Here is a 16,331-nt window from a genome sequence, read left to right on the forward strand (position 1 = left end):
AGGCAATGATGAGTGAAGTATAGTCTGAACTGGTATTGTCAGAACTTTGGTTTTGACTCTGACCAGGGCATGATCACGTAATCTTCTCTCTGAGCAGGTTTTGGCAGTCTGTGTCCCTGGGGAATTCTCTGTTTGCAGTTGTCTCTGAATCTGTGGTCTATTGCTGGATATGTTTTTCCAGGACCCAAAAGTATTTGGGCAGAAGTAGATTTCATTGGAATGGAGGGATTGAATTTCTCACATTTAAAATGGTTTAAGTAGAACACTGCACTTGTGAAGATTCTTTTTCTTCAGTGTTTGGCTGGATGAACATTGAGTTCCTCTTCCCACTTTCTCTGGGGAGCAGAAACAGAAAATTTGCAAAAAATGTAGAGTGGGAGTGCACTGCTTCCTTCCAGTTACAGGATTGACAAGTGATATAAGTGACAAAGAAAAATCCAGAGGGAAAATCAGATGGAATTAAAAATGCAAAGAAAACTAGCTCTTTCTCATGACAAAGCCATTTTCTCACCAGGGAAGGATAGATACTTCTTTTCAATGTAGAAAAGGAACCATTAGAATAAATCCTATGTTTATTTAACCTTTTTTCATATAGAAAAATAGTGCCACATTTTTCACAGGGAATGGCAAATACACAGTTGAATATTTTTAAACCTTAAGGCACAGTTAATTATAACTTCACACCACAGGGCCTGGTTATTTGCAGGAAAAACCTGTCTCTGATAACTTCTGCTCATCCAGTAAGATCTAATAGGGTGGACATGCTCTGGGTTCCATCACTCAGGCAGATGACAAGATCCAGGGGATGAGCCTTCTCTGTCACTAGACCTGCCCTATGGACCAGGGAGATTTAGATGGCTCCATCTCTACTCACCATCCCTTTTGGAAAGCTCTTAAGACCTGGCTTTTCCCCAGGTACTGGGTCAAGTAGTTTGTACCCTACTTGATTGTTCTTGGTAGTGTAAAGTTGCGTTGGGTGTGATGTTTTAATATTTTTAATGAAGTTTTTGATCATTAATATTTTTGTATGTGTACACTGCCCCAAGTCACATGTCAGTTGAGTGGCTGTATGAATCAATTTAATAAATATATATTTTTCAAAGTCAAGGAAATGTAATATAATGCTACTTTAAAACAAGAAGATCTGTATGAAACTGGATATGTGGATAACAGATTGCTTGAGACTTTGTTCCAACATAAGTACAATTATGCCAAAGGATGTTGGACTAGGACTTCCAAGGTCCCTTCCAACCCTATGATTCTATGATGTGATTATTTGGGTTTTGTTTCCATTGTGTTATAAACATTTGATTATGCTAGTTTTCAAACCCTAGTTTGAAACATGTTCTAACAGTAAAAGCAGCGTTATAGGAGGTGGTGGGCTCCCTTTCACTGGATGTGCTAGAAGGGAGGTTATGCTTTGATTTGGATTCTTACACAGGTGATTGGATTTGAAGGCCCAAATGGTCCCTTTCAACACTGATTCTCGGAAAATGGTAACAACTTTGGGTTTTTTCCCAATGTTTTATAGGTTATGGCTTACTGTTGACATGACTAGAAGCAGAAACCAGAATTATTTGCTTGTATAAGATCCTTCTGAAGAGAATTCCTCCTCACAGCATTCTGTTCTACTTAAAAAAGACTCATGTAGCAGAGGACACAAAGCTCCGAGATTTGCACACAAAGGACAACAGTTATGTAAATACTGTAAGTCCGTGTTACTGATCCACGGGATTAAAAAATGACCAGCATGGTAAGAGTTCAGCAGTCTGTCTTGCCATGATATTGTACAGAAAAGAGGTCTTCTGTGGTGGAGTTAGCATATAGATGACTACCTTTTGGGAAGGGTAGAAAAAAATGGCTTGAAACAAAAGGGCCATGAGACAAAATGGGGAAGGTAAACACCATCTGTCATCCTATCATATGACCCTCCAGACACAAACTGTTTGTGGGTAATTGTCAGGCCTAGCCCAAGGAACTCCAGGAAACCATGCAGATTCAGTTCAGCAATGTTTATTAGCTACAACCTCTAGCAAGAATCTTCCCAGACTGAAACCTCAGTTCCCAAAGTCAGCCAGTCAAAACAGAGTGAATTCCTCAGGGAGGTGCCAGCCTCATCCTCTTATCTCTTCCTTGCCCCTCAGGAGACGAAAGAGCGTGTTTCCCTCCCTGAGTTTGGCCTCCATAATTCCATTCCATCACAGTAATAACCTGAATCTGGGAAATTGCTGGGAAAAGAACCAGATCAGGGATTTTCACATATAATCCCTCTCATGGGAAGGGGGAAGTTGAAGTAGGCTAAGAATTTGGCAGGCAGGGAGGAGCTGAGCTGGAACTGGAAAAAGAGAGGGGGGAAGAATAAACATGATTAGCAAGCAACATTGGAATTAAGCAGTTTTAGGTTGCTGGAAAGATGCAGTTCCAGTGGAATTGACGACCATGGAAGAGGAATCAGCATAGAGCCTAGGGATCACTTTGCAAAGAGGACAACACAGTATGGAATCTGTCTACCCTGTGCAGATATCCAGAAACAGAACTGAAGATCCATGTTTTGATCGCCAGGAGAGGTGGTCATTTAAGTTTTATCTTGACCCATTGGTTAACTCTTTGGGGAATCTTATAGAAGCTATGGATAGTCATTTTAGCAGGAGCATTATTTTTGCCAGCAGAGGGAGATAGTTAGTATCTGAATTGTAGAGCAGTTAGGATATGAAGTAATTTGCTATGGTTCAACCTGTTTTGAATGCAGACACAGGTGGGATGGGAAAAATGAAGGTCTATATGCATTTGCTGAATTTTGTTTGCTTATGTACATCAGTCTGTCAAGAGGAAAATATGTCTTTCTGTCCTTGTTATGGTAAGAATACATTTAAAAAATTGGAATGGCTCACAAGAAGAATCTTGCATCCTGTATTTTATCTGATCAATCCTGAGAATTTAAAACAAAGTGGTGTTAACAGTGGGATTGACAAGATAAGGAGTAGATTTTTTTTTAATGAAAAAATGTGACAAAGACAGGGGGAAAAAGGAGTTTGGGCTGAGGGATCTTGCTGAAATCCAGAGATCTTGTAAGCACACACACAGAGCTTTTGTGAATAAGTTATCTGATGGGCTTACTACTAAATCAAGCATAGAGGAGGGATGGAAGTAATCTATAACCTGTTAGCATGCTGTATTTCAGTGCTGCTTATGGAAAAATAGTTGTTCCTTCCTCAACAGCCAGCAAGGAAACCATTTGGGTTGATGGAGGACAGATGGACTGGATTCACACAACATGCTGAGCAATCTATTATAGTTTGTTTTATGCATTACCATGTTGGGGGTTGTCAACCATCTCTAGCAGATTCATGGTGTAGCCTATTGTGTGTACACAATCATTTGAGTGAATTAATAAGAAAGAACAACAACAACAATCCAGAATAAAGCCCCTGCATTTTATTTAGAAGGCTCAAGTAGCATGGGAGAGCAGACATCAGTTTTCTATCCCCTACTACTCCTTGTTAGATAAAGGGCCAAATGAGCCAAGGGTTTAACAGTTCAAACATTTTAAGCCCCAAAAATGGTATGTTGGATGTGTATTTGTGGTCTTGTTTACCAAAATCAGCTTTCAGTTTATCAAAGAGAAGTTTATCATCTTGTGCTCATTCCAGAAGAGGGGAATGAAGTACCGAAGCCCAATGGCCATCTAGACTTGTTCCTCCCATACAGCCTCTTGGAGTAAAAACTGATCAAAGCAACGTAAAAACATTTGTAATAAAATGTCAGTGTTTATCATAATGTCCAAATAAACTCTATAAAGCAGTTTCTTAGGTGCCTATTTTGAGGAATGTATTATTTTATTTATATGGCTGCCCATCTTGCAGATGTAACTCTGGGTGGCTAACATCACATTAAAAACAATGCAGAAAACAGTATCAAGAAAACAAAGAACCTACAGTGGATGCTGAAAACAAACCAAATAAACTGAACAATACCATCTCATCTCATCTCATCTCTCATCACATTTCATGGGCTATCTATCCTCCCAGCCCCCATGTCCTGGAGCACTTCCAAGTTTTCAGTGCTTTGCATCAGGGCCAATATAATCTTGGGGGATATGGTGTTCCAGAAGGCAGGTACTATAACAGAAAAGGCCCACTTCCTAGGTCCAAGTGGATGTCATTCTTTAACTGAGGGGACCCTGAGCAAGCCCCTCCAGTTGGACCTGGTAGGTTGGATAAAAATAACCAGGGAGACATGGTCTCACAAATAACCCAGCCCCATGCTGTGAATGTTTTATAAGTGATAACCAGCACCTTGCTGCTGCCAAAAAAGAGTTGGAGTTCCTATCAGCAACTTTCTATCTTCTCAGACTTCCTGTGAGTGCCATGGTAAGCTGATGTCCTGCTGGTAGCAGGACAGCATTTGCGAGGAGAATAGCAGCTGGATGCTGGATCTGGACCGGCGAAATTTCTCCAGAAGAAGGAGAAATTGTTGAGATTATCCACATGATTCCAGACAGCTACTTGTGAGTAGACCACAGAAACTGCCATTTTGCGGTCAGCTTATGAATGGAATGGCTAGGAGTCAGGATTTCATCAAGCTCACACTCGCAAAACGCGTTTATGGATATTAAGCTCAACCGAGCCTCATTTCTTAATCACTTTTTTGGATTATTAATTTTTTTGGGGTTTTTTTTCTCGTTTACTGGAGAGATTAAGACTCTTCAGACCAGCGAGGTTTTACTGTATTCATCAGGTAAGTTTCCTCCTCCTTAGAGGACAATGGTGTTAATTTGATTTTAAAGGCTTTGAAAAATCTATGATTTTTTTTTTGACTATGCAGCAAAAAGGTGCTTAGTATATGGATTTTGGAAAGTTAACCAGATTAAGGGGCTAGAAGGATTTGGAATTATAGCTTTGAATTAATTAGAAGATATTTTCTCATGAGAAAATGGTGATTGTTTTGGCTTCTTTATGATAAGGAGACCTTGACATTAGAGGGAGCTAGAGGATAAAGAATATGGAGCTGAAATCTATACTCCAAATTTTTGAATATCAAGCTTCTTAATAGAATGGATCAATTGCTTGACAAGATCAACAGAGCGGGTTGTAATGAAGTTATAGAAGAAGAACAAGTTGCAATGGATGTCTATGAAATTACTTGGAAGGAGAGCTTAAATGTAACACATACAGATTTAAGGGATGATTTATTCCCCAAAGGAGATGTATAGATATTAAACCAGGAAATTAATTTGGATAATTTTTTCTTACTGGATATACAAAAGAGCTCTGTTAAGGTTTTGAAGGACTTTATTACAAGTGACAAGTACCTCTGGGACTCTCTGAAGGGGTTAAAGAAATTTATTTATTTAATTTGTGCAATTTCTATAGCTGCCCATCTCAATCCAAGTGACTCTGGGCGGCAAACAATTTCAATAATTGAAACCATTAAAACAATTATAAAAAACTACAAATTTTTAAAAGTCAGGGAAGAAATACAAGGTCAGCTTGTTCGATCAGGGCTAAAAGAGGAAAATAGTTACATCTGGCTGCCCTTACTGGACTTTTGCTGACAAAGAACAATTGACAAAGCATTTGGATTTTGTTTTTTTACTTAAGAGATGAGCTATGGGGAGAAGAGAGATTATGTTGTATTTAGAGATGGCGATAAGCTATTAAAATTGCCTTTAGTTGCTGGAATGAAGGGGGGAGTCACTTTTTTTCTTTCTCCCCCCCCTTTTTTCTTTTGTATTTTTTGTATTTTGTATTGGCTTTTGTTCTTTTCATTTATAATTCTTAGTAAAATTATTTGGGGGGAAAAAGCAACTTTTCTATCTTTTTAGGCTCACTTGCAGTCCCCAGTTGTCATAGTATCATATCAAACTAGGAAATCTGCATCCATAACGTGGAAAAAAAACTGAAATGGGATTTTCCCCCACCAATGTCTTATAAGCATACATGCAGAATGAAACATTGTATGAACCCAGACAACAATGGAAAGATTCAAAATAAACCTAGTTTCCAGCACTATTCTAGCAATTTGATTAAATTTGAATCCATGACTTTTAATACAAGACAAAGGATGGACCTTGCAAATAGGCTGAAGGGTCGATCCTCCAGAGGAATGCTAACCATTGGCTGGGTATTAATACTCTATCTAGCCAGATTCTTTCTGTGTTGTAACAAAGGCTGGTGATTCAAGGAGTGCAGTTAGAGATATAGGGATTAAAAGACAGAATGTAAATGCAGTATGGCCATTACCTGACACTGGCACTGAAATTCTTCAGCATAATCAGTCAGTGGCCTGGCTTATGTATTGTGAGCTGTAAATATGCTGAGCCAGAGCACACTTGCATGAGTGTGTTGTGTGAAATCATAAGTTATGATTTATCCAGCAAACCACACAGCTAGTAAGGAAGGTTACGTTGGGTACAGTAGCCTGTTGCTCACTGGCAAAGCCTCTTTGCCCAGGAGGAAGGGCCATGAAAGTGATGCTGTTTGCAGAATGGCTTCAGATGACATCTGAACCAATATGGCTTGCTTTTTTGTTGCTTATTCTGTTAAGTGAACCTAGCTATTTATGGATTATTCAGTAAATTATAATTAAGCAAACCATGGTTTAGTGCAAAGGCAAGACTTTTTGGACATACGGGGTGGACACATTTGGAATGTTGAGAGCATGTCAGCATTCCCATTAAACAGCTGTTCCATGTCCTGTCACAAAATAGCTACCATGGAGTATAACCCTCTTCCACTTCTTTTTGGTACAAATACTCCGCCTTACAGAATAACTTCTAAGCAGGGTTAACAGGTATTTAATCTTCCTGGTTTAATGTGTGATGTGCTTTATGAATCTAACAAATCATGGCTTGTTCAATAAACCACAGTTAAGCAAACCAGGAAATTGAGTGAACAGTTTTAGAATCTAGTGAGAGATCATGCTCAGCATGAACAACAGAACAGCTCCGATTCTATTACTTTTCACTAACCTAGCAGCTAAGGAGCATGGAAAAACTAAGCGGAACAAGTTCATTATTAAGAAAGTCTTATTGCACACACTTCCTTTACGGTATAATTCCAAGATACCAACAGTCTGGAGGAACCTTCAGAATTTCTAACATATTCTAAGCTGAGTGTAGTCAGCCTGTAGGCCATGCCTTTTCCAGACTGTTCCAAGATCATGCTGCTAAATTAAGACACGGGGGGGGGGGGGGTTGCAACAAATAAGTACAGTAAGTTAAGGTGCTGGTTGACTTAATGTACCTATTTTTACTGAAATCATTCCCCAAAGCTGCTTAATATTCCAACTCTACTTTCTCTGGTGACATTACTACATTACTGTGTTTCTGCAATACTTTAACTTGATCCTGGTTCAAATAATTAACTCAACTGGCTTGGCTGATATATATACCGAATCACAGACTAGCCCACCAAAGTGTCTATCATATTCTCTACAAGCCTCGGAGACTGAAAAAGTAAGTATGAGCCACTCCTTATCACAAAAAAAAAAAAAAAAGGCCACCTTTGATTTAAGTCAGCAGTGTGCAACTAAAAGTTATCAACTTATAATTTATAATGTAATAAAAGGGGATTATTAAATACATGACTTTAAAAAGTTATTTACATGTAAAGAAAATTAAAACTAGTTTTTTTCTAAACCCTGCTTGCAACTTGGTCTGCAACCCTCAGCTGGCCAGTCAATGGCCAGATGTTTCTAGGAAAAGGTGCTCACCCCAGAAGCATATCTTTAAGTCAAACTGATAAGAAGCAGGTAGGGCCTTTTTTCCATCTAATGATCTCACTCAACTAATCTGTTGTTACTTAACAGTTTTTAGGGGAAAATCAGTTGAGAGAGACAGCTCAAAGTCAACACTTCACTTCTAGTGATTTTCCAAACAGCAAGTACCCGTACTCTTAAAAGCCACCTCCTCTGCCAGTAAAAATCATGGAATACCCCTGCTTAGTATAATCAGAAAAAATACCCAATGCTGCAATTTAGCACTCCAGTTTTTATATAAAGATTGAAGGACTGATCTGTTCTGTCAGTTTTCAGGTGTGTATAATTTGACAAGGTGCTGAAGTTCAGTGGCATAGCCAGTGATGGGACACCGCTGGTGACGCTTCACATAATTGTAGGCACAGCGATAGCAGAATACAAAGCCAGAAGTGGAGAGGGCTGTGTCGTTGGCACGGATTTTACGACACAAAGGACACATTGTCTTGAGCTTTGGCAAAAGAGGTGAATCCGTCTCATAGTCCAGGTGCACAGGTGATGGTGGGATTGGCATAGCAGTCAGTGATTTGACAGTCTCCTGATTCTCAGCTGAATACCACCACTCCAAGAACTGGAGGAAGAAGATGCCCACAGAGAGACCAGTGGAGAGGGAGAAAGCCAGTGCCCCTAAAAATTTTTTCCCAGCTGACTGCATTTGCTCTTTCATGCTGTAGGAAGGGGCAAGACATAAAAAATAAACACTGTTATTAAGAAATAAGGAAAGCACTAAGATGCAAATCCAGGGTTACAGTAAAAAATACAATCTCCTGAATCATCCTCTAAGAGAGAAACGCTATAAATCTCTGGAATATGATTATGATTAGCTATTCATCCAACTACCTGGTTTCCAGCATTTAAAATCCAAGGTATAATACCCAAAATACAGAGACTCTATACCACACCACTGGATAAACTGATTTGATTTTTTCAGACCTCTTTTAAAAATCTTTTGTAAGGTTTTTACATGTTAAGAAACACTTCCTTGTTTGTTTCTGGTCTATCAGTGAACATCTTCATTGGGTGGTCTCAAGAGTTAATATATGAGAATCTTCTAGCAATTATACATGCTTTCTCAAAGGTACCTTGAGGGTCACTCAAGGGGTGTTCTTTTCATGTTCCTATACTGAGTTGGGAAATCTTCAGCCCCTTGGGTGCCTGGTCAAATCTTTGGGGGCTGTATCTGCTGGCACATGCAGAGATACATACATACCCTCCTTCCATGCATCACAAACAAATATGGGCAGTAATCTTTTTCCCAGCAAAAATTACAAATTACTCCAGTTAACTGTCTTGGCAGCAGAAACACAATTTTTGACCCTTTCAGTCAGAGAAATACCACATGCCTTCCCTCTGAGTGAATGGCAGTCTCCTACGGCTTGTCAATCAGTGATGAGCTACCTGGAACAAACAGGGATGTGACAGAATGTCTGATAGACATTGGGAACATGGAAGAGAGAGACTGACCATTACAGAAGGAAGCAGGACCGTTACAGAAAAGATTACTGAGTCTGGTGGGCAGAGAGTGGGGAAATATAAGAAGACTCATAGTAACTCAAGTTGAGCTGGAGAATTACTTTGGCAGGCTTTCAGGATTCTGGTACAATATTCTGTGTGTGCCTTCAAGTCAATTTTTTACTTCTGGCAACTGCCTGGACTAGTCCCTTCAGTTTTCTTGGCAAGATTTTTGGAAGTGGTTTGTCACTGCCTTCTTCCTAGGGCTGAGAGTGAGTGACTGGCCCAAAGCCACCCAGCAGGTTTCCAAGAGACATGAAATAATAATTTTGGTTCAATTAAATTGATCTTAAATCTATAGAAATGTTATATCAAAATGACAAAATAGTCTCCATTAATGCTTCAGTTGCTTATCCCATGTGTCTACCTTTTCTTTGGGGGGGGGGGAGAGGGCGCTTCAAGTCAGTGTTGATTCCTGGCAATTGCCTGGGCTAGGCCCTGCAGTTTTCTCAGCAACATTTTTGGAAGTGGTTTGCCATTGCCTCTTTCCTAGGGCTGAGAGAGAGTGACTGGCCCAAGGTCACCCAGCTGACTTTGTGCCTATGGTAGGACTAGAACTCACAGTCTCCCAATTTCTAGCCTGATGCCTTAACCACTACAACTAACTGGCTCTACAATACCCTACTAGCAATCAAATCTTTCCAGAAATCCATGAGGTTTGTTTCTTGAGTTTGCCTGCCATGACATCAATGTTGAAAGCCTGTCAAAGCAATTCTCCAGATCAACTTATGCCTAGGGTAATTAAGGTGGAGTAATTCCAAGTGTCTCATATTTTCCTCCTCCCTGGACTCAGGATTTTTTTTAGTAACCACCCTGCTTCCTCCTTTAATGGTCTCACTCTGTCCTCAAGATTCCAGGGTCTGCTAGACATTTCATCACCTGGGATGAAGAAGGCATAGAGAACTGCACCAGCAGCTTGTAGAGATGCATAGAGTGTGCGTTGTTCATTCCCAGGTTAAATTACGATCACTTGGCCTCTGGAGAACTTCTGTTACTATTTTGCAACTAAAATAATTTAGACCAGGGATGAGCACCTTTTTTTGCATTTTTAGAGGGCTAGGGACAGAAGAGTGCTTCAGTTCTTGCAAAAATGTAAAATACCATTATACTCAATCTGGCATTCCTGCACAAAAAAGATAAAGATGTAGCTCTTCCACTCTGATGACACTGTGATGCCCCTGGAAAGCCAGAAGATTCAAATGTGCTTGCTCACCTCCATGCTGTCTATGATCCCATGTGACCCTCTGCCTAATTTTTTGTAAGCTTAATTTGAGGGGAAAAAACAGGAGAGAGAGTATAAAAAGTTGTAAAGAAAAAACTGGTGTTCCCACCCAAGAACAGATGGCTCCCAACTGATTACGTTTAGTGAGATTGTGATCCTCAAAATAGGAAAAATCTTAGCCATGACTCTATTTGCAATTTTTCTGGTGCCTGCTGAAAATGCTTTTCTTGTTTCTTAATTTTCCCAGGTGTAGTAATCATAAGATCTTTTTCTCACATTTTCATCTTTACGGTCTACAATTTTTATGATTAACTGTCTGGAGAGAGTTAGTTTTTAGATATACAAACACTGTGAATACATAAATATACTGGAGGAAGCAAGGGTTAGCTGTTTCTAGGGTTTTCATTTCAATTCACCTGTTTGACGACTGCAGGACGTCACCAGCAGCTACACGTGCATCTTCGAAAGCCTGCAGGTCTTCTGCTGTCAACCTAACCAAATGCACACCAGCCAGTTTCAACAGGGGGGAGTGGTGCTGAGCTTTCCCCAGGATGTAACATAGTTGCTGGGCCAGAAACCAGCCCTCCCAAGCCAGGTTCACAAAGGGGTAGGCAGCCAGGAAGGCCTTGTAAAACCGTTTCCAGCAGGACGATGGAGGGTAGATGGAATAATCATCCTCTTCCTGGAGACGGGAGATCAACTTCTCCAGTTTGGTTCTCAGATATGGAACAAGGACCAACAAACAGAGAGATTTCCAATGATGCTTTTGGGGAAGTCCAGCAGCGGCCAAACATCTATACTGCTTCCTTTTGCTTTTCAGTACAACTCTTTTCAAGCTGTAGAAGTTTTCAGAGAAAGAAGCACTGCACCGGTTGAGGTAGTATTGCTGGAGCAGCAAATCTAGGAGGGTATAGATTTCGTCAAACCAGCGCCACAGGAAGCCATAATGTGAAGGGTTGGATTCAGCCAATACCTAGGACAGAAGACAATCAAGGGTAAGAATAGTAAACCTGGATGTGCCAAGACATTTTTTGTAGATGTTTCAAACATTTTGTTTTGGTTACTTTGTGGGGGTTTTGCTTTGAATCTTTTGCAAGAGAACACACCCTTTTTCAAAATGTGGGCTATGTGGCCTTTGAATAACATGCTGGAAGTTGTGTTTGAATACTGGATCAGGGCCAGGACCAAAAAACAGGATATAGTTAGGACAAAAAATAAATTAATTTATTGTAAGTTTAATCTAAAATTAAAGTAATAAATGCAGTTAATACAATTAATTCCAATATTTCATAATTTCCTCTTCTTTCAAATTCAAAATTTCACAATTTTTGGAAGGTTTCAAGGGCCACACCATAATTTGGAATCTGCATGGATGTTTTTATTAAACTGAATTTGCTTTGTTAATTACTTTCAGTAGAAAAACAAATAAAATCCTAAGCCATAAATTATAGTTTACAGACTACATTATCTGAATTTCCATTTTAGGCTTAGTGAAAAGTCACTGATCCAACTATCCTGGTCTGACTATGAAGCTTTCCAAGATCTCAGACAGGATTTTCTTTCAGTATCTGATACCTGAAATAATCCTTCTTACCACAGAAAAATGGATGCCACATCTTGCATATAGAAATGTTTTCCTTTCCTTCCAAGCTTTCACATTTCGTTAATTTTTCTGGCCATTATTCAACTTTAGATAAGCACAGAGAAGCAATAGTTATTCTTCCACCGGTACTCACTTACCAACCATTCTTCTTACCTTGGTGAGATGCTGAAATGCTGGTCTCACAGCAGACATCAAACTGTCTTGGGCAACAACTTCAAAGATGGAAGGCCTGTCCTCATATGTGGAGGTGGCAGTGAGATGAGCCCCATGTTCTGCCATGGTCTCTTCTGGAATGAAAAACACGAACTTTCTGAAATATTTCATAAACACAACAGAATTGGGTTTCAGAAGACATTATTACAAGAGCCCTCAAATTTTTTCTGTCTAGAATGCTATATTGGTATATTTAGACTACTTACCTTTTCATTTCTAATTTGATTAAAAAATGGCAAATTATTTAATACAGCAAGCTGTTTTCCTCAAGGATGATGAAGATACATATAATAGCTGGAAGACCTGCATGGTTCTCTGTATTTGCAGGATGCAGCAATCCACAGACCATACAAACACATTTTAGCCTAGTTGTTGTGTGAACCCATGATTAGCACACTAGGCTAAAATGTGTTTGTATGGCCTGTTGCTTGGTGCATCCTGCAGATACAGAGAGCCATGTGGCCCCATGATTAGCACACAGCCCACTGTGCCATGCAAACCCAGGAAACTGGACTGAGTCAACCAAAGTTAACCATGGGTAAACCTTACACAAGCACACCTTATATCTTGATGGCTGGTGTGGGTCTTCCGGGCTGTGTGGCCGTGTTCTGGAAGTTGTGTTTCCTAACGTTTCGCCAGCACCTGTGACCGCATCTTCAGAGTGCAGGAGCACACGCAGGAGCAGTCCTCTCTGTGCCCAGGGTGATGTGACCCTTTTGTGGGTATTTATAGAGATCTGAGGGGGGGGGAAGGGGGGGATTGGGGGGGTTGGGTTATTGAGTGGCTGCTTGTTTTGGTGTCAGAATCTGTGTGTATCTTCCTGGGGATTAGGCAGGGTTTTTTCTTCTATTGAATTGTTAACGAGGGGCTAAATACCCACAAAAGGGTCACATCACCCTGGGCACAGAGAGGACTGCTCCTGTCTGTGCTCCTGCACTCTGAAGATGCCAGTCACAGGTGCTGGCGAAACGTTAGGAAACACAACTTCCAGAACACGGCCACACAGCCCGGAAGACCCACACCAGCCATCGTATGCCGGCCGTGAAAGCCTTCGACAATACACCCTATATCTATTGTTTCCTTCACTGTTATTAGATTTTTATCCCACCTTTTTTATGTATAAGTTAAGGCGGCAAACATACCTAATACTCCTGCCTCCTATTTTCCCCACAACAATCCTGTGAGGTGGGTTTGGCTGGGCTGAGGCAGAATGACTGGCCCAAAGTTACCCAGCCTGCTTTCATGCCCAAGGGAGGCCTAGAACTCAGAGTCTCCTGGTTTCTAGCCCAGCACCTTCACCACTACACCAAACTGGCGCTTACTCCAAATCTTGCCTGCCACTTCACCACAGCTTTCCTCAGCAACGGCCTTGCTCCATCGCCTCTCAGTCCCCCGCTCGCCCACCCAAATCCTTCCTCCGGGGAAAGAGCCTGGAAGACATTTGAGGGAATTCAAGGCTGCTGCATCTCTCAGAAAGGCGTAGATCCATGAGTGGCAGGTACGGTCAGAAAGAGAGCTGGATTCAAATCCTTGCCCAAATTAAGCGAATTAACATGGCGAACTAGGCAAGCGAGAAGACGCTGCAACCAAACGGAGCCAACCCTTAAGACCAAATGGGACCACGAGGGAAACCGCCTGATGACATGAATGACTCTGGCCACTGAATTGTGTCACGGCAAGGACCAGACGCCACATTCCAGCAGGAAAAAGCGGGCGCGAAAGTCACAAGGACGCTCTTACACTTCTGCGCCCCGTGCTCAGGAGAGAGACAGGTAAGGACCCACCTTAACCGCCCTCCGTCTATGGCCGCCTCCTCGGGGATCCTGTCGCCCGCAGTTCAGCGCTGTGGCCGCGCTAGAACTTCCTCCAGCTTGTTTCTATCGTACCATAGAGTTGCAGAGAGGGCAAACGGGGTTAGTCCACTTGGGAGGAATTTCCGGTGGGGGGATAGTCTCTCTTCTTGATGTTGAAACAAATGCCCTTTAGGTCAGCGTTTCTCAACCTCAGCACCTTTAAGATGGGTCTACTCCAACTCCAACATGCCCGGCTGAGGAATTCTGGGAGTTGGAGTCCACCCATCTTTGATTGATTGATTGATTGATTGATTGATGCATGCATGCAATTTATATGGCCACCCAACTCACTCACGGTGACTCCGGGTGGCTTACAGGAATATTTCGGTCTGGAAAGCTAAAAATAAGCCGTTTCCGAGGGATTGGCAGATGCGTGTGACACAGGAGAATAATACAGTATTTACAAGCAGGCGCATCCAACCTCACGGAGTGACGTTCTGTGGTTACAGGGATAGGAGTGTTTTTACCGGAAGGAAGTGGATGTACCCGTCTAGCCCACTGAAGCTCTGTGGCTGCGGACGGTCTAAGCAGGAAGGCGTGGAGCGTGTCGTTGGTTGATCTTCCCAGACAGCCCGGTTTCCGGTCTCCTCCCAAGCGAGGCAGTTTTCTAGCTCCTTGTGGCCGTTGATGCTCCATCCTCTTCCTCCTCCTCCGTTGTCGTCTTTTCTTCGATACCAAGTCTTTTCGAGGACTCCCCCCTTCGTTGTAGGTTTGTTGGGGGATAGGCTGCGGCTCCGCCCCTTCAGGAATTGTGGGGAGGATGAATTGCTCCCCCCCCTTGGGTAGGGCAGGGGCTTGGTATGAGGGCGGGGGTCAGTTTTCCCCCCAGCACTCCGGTGGGGTGGGGGGTGGGGGGCTGGAAGGGGGTAGCATAATTTCTTCCCAATTAGAATGGTTCCTTTCCCGGGATGGAGCTTTCAGGCTCCTGTTCTCAGGAAGAGGAGTGGGACATTCTTGCGTGGGGAGGGGAGTAGAAAGGTGTTTGTGGGGGGGGGGATTATTTAACTTGGGGGAGATGTCATAGTTTCCGCACGTGGAATCTGCAGACCTTAATAGCCCCTATTTTGCAAACAAAAATCTAAAGTCCACGAGGTGGACAAGTCCCCACCACCAAGGAACTTACAGTCGGCAATGGGAATGTTGGGGAAAATGAGGAAAGTCAGAAGGAATATTGGAAGGGAAAGGTTTGGACTGGTTAGATAACGGGGGTGAGGGGGTGGAGAGAGAGGCTGGGGTTCCTTATGTAAACACCTTTTAAGGGAATTTGGGGTCAGGCGGGGGAGTAGGAGGGAATTTTCAGGAACAGGAGGGGACTGTGAGGTGAGAGTGTGCAAAGAATAAGTGCTATTCTTTGCACAGCCCCCTCCATTTAGCTCTATTCACTAATAGAGCTAAGCAAAGGGATTGAAAATAGTATTCCGGTCTCTGTAAGGCCATTTCTCCTCTTTGGTTGGGGAGGGAGGAGGAGGTCTGCATGTTAGGAAACAAAGATGGGAGCCATGGGAAAAGGAATCTGCTGTCCGTGAGATGGGATGGAGATGGGATGGGGAAGGAAGGTAGAGGTGTCTCCACAGTGGGCCAGTGCAGTAGGGGTGGATGTGGTCAGTCACTGCTTATAAAGTAAACCAGCAGAAGAAAAAAATAAAAGTTTATGTTTCTATTTATTAGAGTTATAGCTTGCCATTCATACAGGAGCTTGAGGCAGCTACATAGTGCCCCTTCCTCCTATTTTACCCCACAACAAGAACCCTGTGAGGTAGGTTGGGCTGGGAGAGAGTGACTATCCCCAAGTCGCTGAGGATGGACTAGAACCCTACTCCTAGTCCAACACCTTAATTTCTATATCACGCTGACTGCCTATGTAAAATGGTGATGTCTTATTAAAAAATCTTACAGAGCAGAGCTGGCAGGCTTTATTGTTGCGGATGAAGAATGGTACCAAGCCAGGATCTCAAGTAGATAATCTGGCTGGGCTTCCTAGTTCATGGTTGGGAGTCAAGTAAAATGAATAAGATTTATTATTGTAACTATAGGTCATAACATTGTAACATGGTACAAAATACAGTATAATAAAATAAAGTAATAAAAAGAGTTTTAGATACAAAGAGGTCAAAGCAAGATAAAGCCAGGGCTATGATTAAGAACTTGAGTTTAAATGACAGAGCAAAAGTAG

At 41.9% G+C, this 16,331-nt stretch overlaps 2 protein-coding genes and 1 non-coding gene across 7 annotated transcripts in view; 2 read left to right on the forward strand and 1 right to left on the reverse strand.

Moving 5' to 3' along the window:
• LOC112541601 (Z30 small nucleolar RNA) lies at window positions 1-97 on the forward strand. Its single transcript, XR_003085588.1, has one exon. It is a non-coding gene; the product is annotated as a Z30 small nucleolar RNA (small nucleolar RNA).
• Window positions 98-4,983: 4,886 nt separating this feature from the next.
• On the reverse strand, window positions 4,984-14,448 carry PEX12 (peroxisomal biogenesis factor 12). Of its 2 annotated transcripts, none has more exons than XM_088152500.1 (4): window positions 14,090-14,448; window positions 12,246-12,402; window positions 10,906-11,462; window positions 4,984-8,423 (listed from the first exon to the last, which is right to left on the reverse strand). In XM_088152500.1, the coding sequence occupies exons 2-4, from the start codon at window positions 12,369-12,371 to the stop codon at window positions 8,024-8,026; spliced, it is 1,083 nt and encodes a 360-aa protein (XP_088008626.1). In that variant the 5' UTR covers window positions 12,372-12,402; window positions 14,090-14,448; the 3' UTR covers window positions 4,984-8,023. The 2 variants fall into 2 exon arrangements, with proteins under 2 accessions (XP_088008626.1, XP_088008625.1); XM_088152499.1 differs by having other exon boundaries at window positions 12,246-12,379; window positions 14,090-14,446.
• Window positions 14,449-14,643: 195 nt separating this feature from the next.
• AP2B1 (adaptor related protein complex 2 subunit beta 1) overlaps window positions 14,644-16,331 on the forward strand; it is a 74,991-nt gene continuing 73,303 nt past the window's right edge. For 2 of the 4 annotated variants that reach the window (XR_015798222.1, XM_088152498.1), the window contains exon 1: window positions 14,649-14,867. The gene's annotated coding sequence lies outside the window, so the exon portion shown is untranslated. Of the gene's footprint in view, window positions 14,868-16,331 lie in introns of all 4 variants that reach the window. The other 2 variants (XR_015798224.1, XR_015798223.1) reach the window with 2 other exon arrangements.

The sequence above is a fragment of the Python bivittatus genome, unplaced genomic scaffold (assembly GCF_059951505.1).
Source record: "Python bivittatus isolate LINGU-HERP-01145 unplaced genomic scaffold, Pbiv_v1 ctg000690_np1212, whole genome shotgun sequence".
Taxonomy (NCBI): domain Eukaryota; kingdom Metazoa; phylum Chordata; class Lepidosauria; order Squamata; family Pythonidae; genus Python; species Python bivittatus.